Below are 5,000 nucleotides of genomic sequence, written 5' to 3' on the forward strand. Positions count from 1 at the left end.
GGATGGGAGGGGAGGGGAGGGTCGTGGTGGGAGGTGGATGGGGGAGAGGGAGGGGAGGGACTGGCTGACTGGCTGGGTGGCTGAGGGGTCCGGGATTGGATGGAGTGGGCTGGAGTGTGCGAGCGAGGGAGCGGCATGAGATGGAGTGTGTTTGAGGGACGGAAAGGACGCACACATGTAGGTGCGTGAGGTAGATTATCTTGTTTGTGTCTGTCCTTCTTCGCCCTGAAGGCTGGGATCCTCGGCCACGCTAACCACAACGTTCCTCCCGCAGGGGTGATGACGCTGGAGCAGGAGCGAGACCAACCCAAGGGGGCCACCGGCGGCGAGGCGACCCTCCCCAGCCTGCAGGCCGGCCTTTTTCTCGCCCCTGAACGAGCGCGCCCCGCCCCGTCCCACCTCTCTCCTAGGAGGATGAAACCCGGGGGCCACCAGGGGCGGCGGCCCAGGACCCCCGTGAGGCAGCACCAGGTGGACTCAGACTCCTCGCTCCTGCACAGCCCCGCGGCGGACTCCTACGTCCTCTTCGGGTCCCGCTCTGGGCACAAGTCCAGCAGGTCCCCGCGGTCGTCACCCATCCAGGGCCACAGGTCTCCCCTCGGCAAGAGGACGACGCACGGGGCGGGAGCAGCGTCGGGGGGTCGGGGCGCAGCGAATGGGTCGGGTCGGCGGGGCAGCGAGCCGGGCGTGGCACAGAAGCAGAAAAAACTGGCTTGCGATGTGGTGGTGCCGCCGCTGCCGCCGCCGCCGGACCCGCGGGCCCAGGCGAGCCGTGTGCCGCCGCAGCCTTCCAGCGTGGAGAGTGCCGAAAGCGTTAACCTGATGGACCTATCCAGCGACACCGAGCAGAGCGCCGGCAGCGTGGACCTGGTGGCGCCGCCCCCGGACAGCCAGACCATGGACGTAGACTTTAGCGGTGTCCCGCCTCCCAGCCGGGCGGCGGGCACCCCCCTCGCCTCCCCCGTGTGGGCAGCAAACACATTAGCCTCAGCATATCACTCTGCCACCCCCACCACTGTCGTCTCGCCCTCGGCGGCAATCACCGCCACCCTCCAGAGCGGCAGCTTTTCGCCTCGAAGGACTTCCCCGACTGTCCTCTCGCCCGTCGTAGTGAGCATGTCCATTGTAGGGGCCGCTACTCCTCCAGTGGACACCCTTCCCCTGCTGGAACCTTCGGACACGTCCTGCGACGCCTCCATGAGCACAGGGGACACAGTACCCCTGCTGGGCCCCGCGACGGACGACGAGACGGCGCTGCCTCCGCCACCGAACTCCTTCAGCAATATCTCCTCCATCGGGGTCATACACCTGCCCGAGCAGGCCGCCCTCACGCCCGAGCCCACCAGCCTGTGCGCCTTCGTCAGCCCCGCCGCTTCCGTCACGGGCCTCCAGATAACAGAGAACTCGTCCCCGTCGCTGCCCAGCACCAGCACCTCGCCTAAGGCCTCACGCGTGCTGCCACTCCTGGGCTTCTCCCCCGCCTCCCTCAGCTCCCCGGAGGCCGGCCCAGCGGACATCATGTCCAAGAAGCCCACTGCCACGTCCCCCACCCAGCGGGGGGGCGGCATCACCTCCCCGGCGCCGCTGTCCACGCCGGACCTACGGGTAGACATGTTCGAGGCGGATTACCCGGGGGAGGGGTGGCGGGCGGGGGAGCGGGAGGGAGGCACGCCCCCCGTGCTGCCCTCCAGCTTCCCCGCCATAACGCCCGAGGACCTGACGCCCGCAGAGCTGCACGAGTTTGACATGAAGTACGGGTCGCCACACCACGCCCGCTCCCGCTCCATCAAGTCCCTGGCGCGGCCCACCTTACTGGCCCTACCCCTCGAGCGGCCGCGCCTCACGTCCCTGCCCGGCAACGGCGGCGGAGGAGGCGGCGGCGACGACGACGAGGATGACTACTACCGCCTGCGTCACTTCTCCATCACAGGGCGGCGCATCATCAACCGCGGCGACTCCTTCAAGTCCCGGAGGACGCGATCCAACACCAGCGTGGCCTCAGACGCCTCCAGGTGTGTGTGTGTGTGTGTGTGTGTGTGTGTGTGTGTACAAGCCTGCCTGTTCCTCGTGGTGTGTCCCTTTAATACTGTAGTAATGGATGTTCTTGTTCTGTGTCTTGTGCGGTGATGCAGAAAGTGTGTCTCTGACCCTTACCCTTCCCGTGTGCCCTTCCCTGGTCCTCCTCCCTGTAGTGTTTGCTCCCTGGCGCGTGTAAGCGTGTAGGAGGCCTGTGTATCCAAGGCGCGTAGGTGACCTGTATGTACCTGGATAAGAGATAAGGTGGCTGGCGTGCGTGTCCCTGTGTAGGCGTATAAGTGGCCTGTGCTTAGATTGTGTAGGACGCATGGGCACTGAATATGTGTGTGTGTGTGAGATAGATACAGATAGACAAAGAGAGAGAGAGAGAGAGAGAGAGAGAGAGAGAGAGAGAGAGAGAGAGAGAGAGAGAGAGAGAGTTTGTGCGTATGAATAGCGCGTGTATACAGGCATGAACGAGGTGGCTTTGGCGTGTGCAGGTGTAAACGTGGCGTGAGAGTGGCGTGTGCAGGCGTGTACATGGCGTGAGTGGCGTGCAGTGGGGCGTGCATCGTGCCCCCGACAGCCGGACACGCATGAGGCGGCGCGGGGGGCGTGGGGGGCGGAGGGGGGAGCGGGGGGAGAGAGCGGACGCGGACGTGTAATTGATGGAGCAGAACCCCGCGCGGCGAAGGCTTATTGGGCGGGAAGTAAAATATGTTGCGAATTAATTATGACTGATTAATTATGATGCGACTTTGAGAGTTAATAATGTGGCAATCACGTCCACCTCCTACTTTTAAAATGGATGACACTGAAGGAAGGAGATTAACGAGAGGAGAAAGTCTGGTGAAAAACCGTTCTGGAGGTTTTTAGCACAAGGAAAAGACTTTAACGTAAACGATAAACCAGGAGACAAGGTCGACTGAGATACATAGTCGGACACATAAACACTCATGAAAGGAAAAGCCGACTCACTAGAATCTCCTGTATCTCCCTGACCTTAGCATGACCCTTGACCTGATCATTCACAAGAAGGGATTAGAGGTCAGGTTTCGCAGCACTGGGATCTACCATCTAACTAAGGCCCATATATATTCTCAATCATTTCGGGGCTTACACTCCCCCCGGCCCCCCCACCCCCGTTTGATAGGCCTTTCGTAAAGATTGGGTAGTTTCTTAAGTCCAGTCATAGTTTAGCAAGGCCTCTGCACTATGAACGTGAAAACACTCATGAAAGTTCCGCTAATATCCGTTGTGGACTTTGGAAACATCTGTTGTGAGCGTCAAAAGCGTCTGGCGATACGAATCTTAGTTCCAAGCAGCGTTGCCAGATTATCGTATTCACCACCTCGTCTTTATTACTTTTAAGCCTCAAACTCTCGTACCTGCACAAATAACGATTGAAAATTGAAGTTAGCGTTAAAACTCCAATTTATTGATGTTTGTTTGTTGGTTTTTGCATTCGTTATTGGTCAGAAACTACGAGATGCAATACGGTGTGTACGATAATTTGGCAACGCTGGTTCCAAGACACAGCGGAACAACGGTATCCAGTGAAACTTAGCTGAAGATACTTAGATTATAGTGAGAAGTTATGTAAGTTTCTCACAGTCTTAACGGCCTGGGATACGGAGGAAAACACTGAGGCTCCGTTCATGGTCCATCCCCACCAGCGTTGCCAAATTGACGTACTCTGAACACTGCATTTATCATTTTTAGGTTTCTAGACAGTCGTAACCACACAAATAACGATAGAAAATTAAAGTTATTGTTAAAACGGTTAATTATTAATGGTTTTCGTTTTTTTTTTTTTTTGTTTGTTTGTTTGTTTGCTAGAGTAATCAGTCAGAAACTACGATAATGCAATGCGACGAGTACGATAATTTGGCAACGTTGATTCCTCACTCTCGGTCACACTGGAGGAAGTTCTTTTAATGTAATGGATACAAGGAAAATAATGAAACGCACACAAAAACTTTTCGGCCTGGCATACAAAGGCAAACACTGAAGCTTTGTTGCTCGCGGCCTTCGCCCTCTGTCCATATGCATGTGTGTGCGTGCGCCGGGAAAGAATAATAAAGCGAGAGAGAAAAGTGGCCTTGTTCCCACCCTTCACGCAGCAATCCTTTACCCTCCACCGGGACTTAGCTAGTTCACTTTTTCTGTATTTTGAAAAGCCGGACAAAGGTTTTCCAGCAGTCACACCGTCATGTATTTCCTTATTTCTTTTATTCTCTCGTAGTGTTTAATCATTTTCTTGTGTAGTGCCATGGCAAAAGCTAACTCAAGATACTTTGTTTAGCCTTCTGTTGTATTTGTTTCTGGAATCTGAGCGCTTTATGCGTGTGTCGGTGTGTGGGCGTGTGTGTGTGTGTGTGTGTGTGTGTGTGTGTGTGTGTGTGTGTGTGTCTGTGTGTGTGTGTGTTTAAACTCTCGAACCGGTATACTCACGAGATCACTGGCAGCCTCCTCCTCGTCTTCAAACATCGCTCTTTCTCCGCCAAGCAAATAAAGCTCTCACGAAAACAAACACACAAACACACACACACACACACACACACACACACACACACACACACTGCCGCCCCGCCCCACTGCCCCGCCTAACACAAATTCATTTACAGTTCCAGAGGCAGTTTTTGGCCACCACGTAAACAAAGATAAAATTATGTAGAAGTTAAATACAATATGAAGACAAGGGTTCGATGATATCCGGATGAAAGGGCTAATCTGCGCTAAGACATTGATCCTCCGAAGCCTGCAGGAGCGAGCACGATAACGGCTAAGACTATACAGAAAGGCGCCGTCGTGAGCTGATGATGATGATAATAATGATGACTGCCTTTCCAACGGCTCCCAAATCAACGATAACAGCAGCGTCTCATGGGTAGGATTATACAGTACTGGCGTTGTTGTAAGCTGAAATGATGATGATGATGATGATGTTGATGATGATGATTATGATGACTGCCTTTCGAATG

General features: G+C 55.2%; 1 protein-coding gene across 2 annotated transcripts in view; it reads left to right on the top strand.

Moving 5' to 3' along the window:
• The window catches only part of LOC126985477 (nascent polypeptide-associated complex subunit alpha, muscle-specific form-like), a 188,104-nt gene that overhangs the window by 124,540 nt on the left and 58,564 nt on the right, over positions 1-5,000 (top strand). For both annotated transcript variants that reach the window (XM_050840434.1, XM_050840440.1), the window contains exon 3: positions 275-2,012. In XM_050840434.1, the coding sequence (XP_050696391.1) occupies positions 280-2,012 (1,733 nt within the window). In that variant the 5' untranslated portion in view covers positions 275-279. The remainder of the gene's footprint in view (positions 1-274; positions 2,013-5,000) is intronic.

Source organism: Eriocheir sinensis, chromosome 5 (genome assembly GCF_024679095.1).
Source record: "Eriocheir sinensis breed Jianghai 21 chromosome 5, ASM2467909v1, whole genome shotgun sequence".
In the NCBI taxonomy this organism is placed as follows: Eukaryota; Metazoa; Arthropoda; class Malacostraca; order Decapoda; family Varunidae; genus Eriocheir; species Eriocheir sinensis.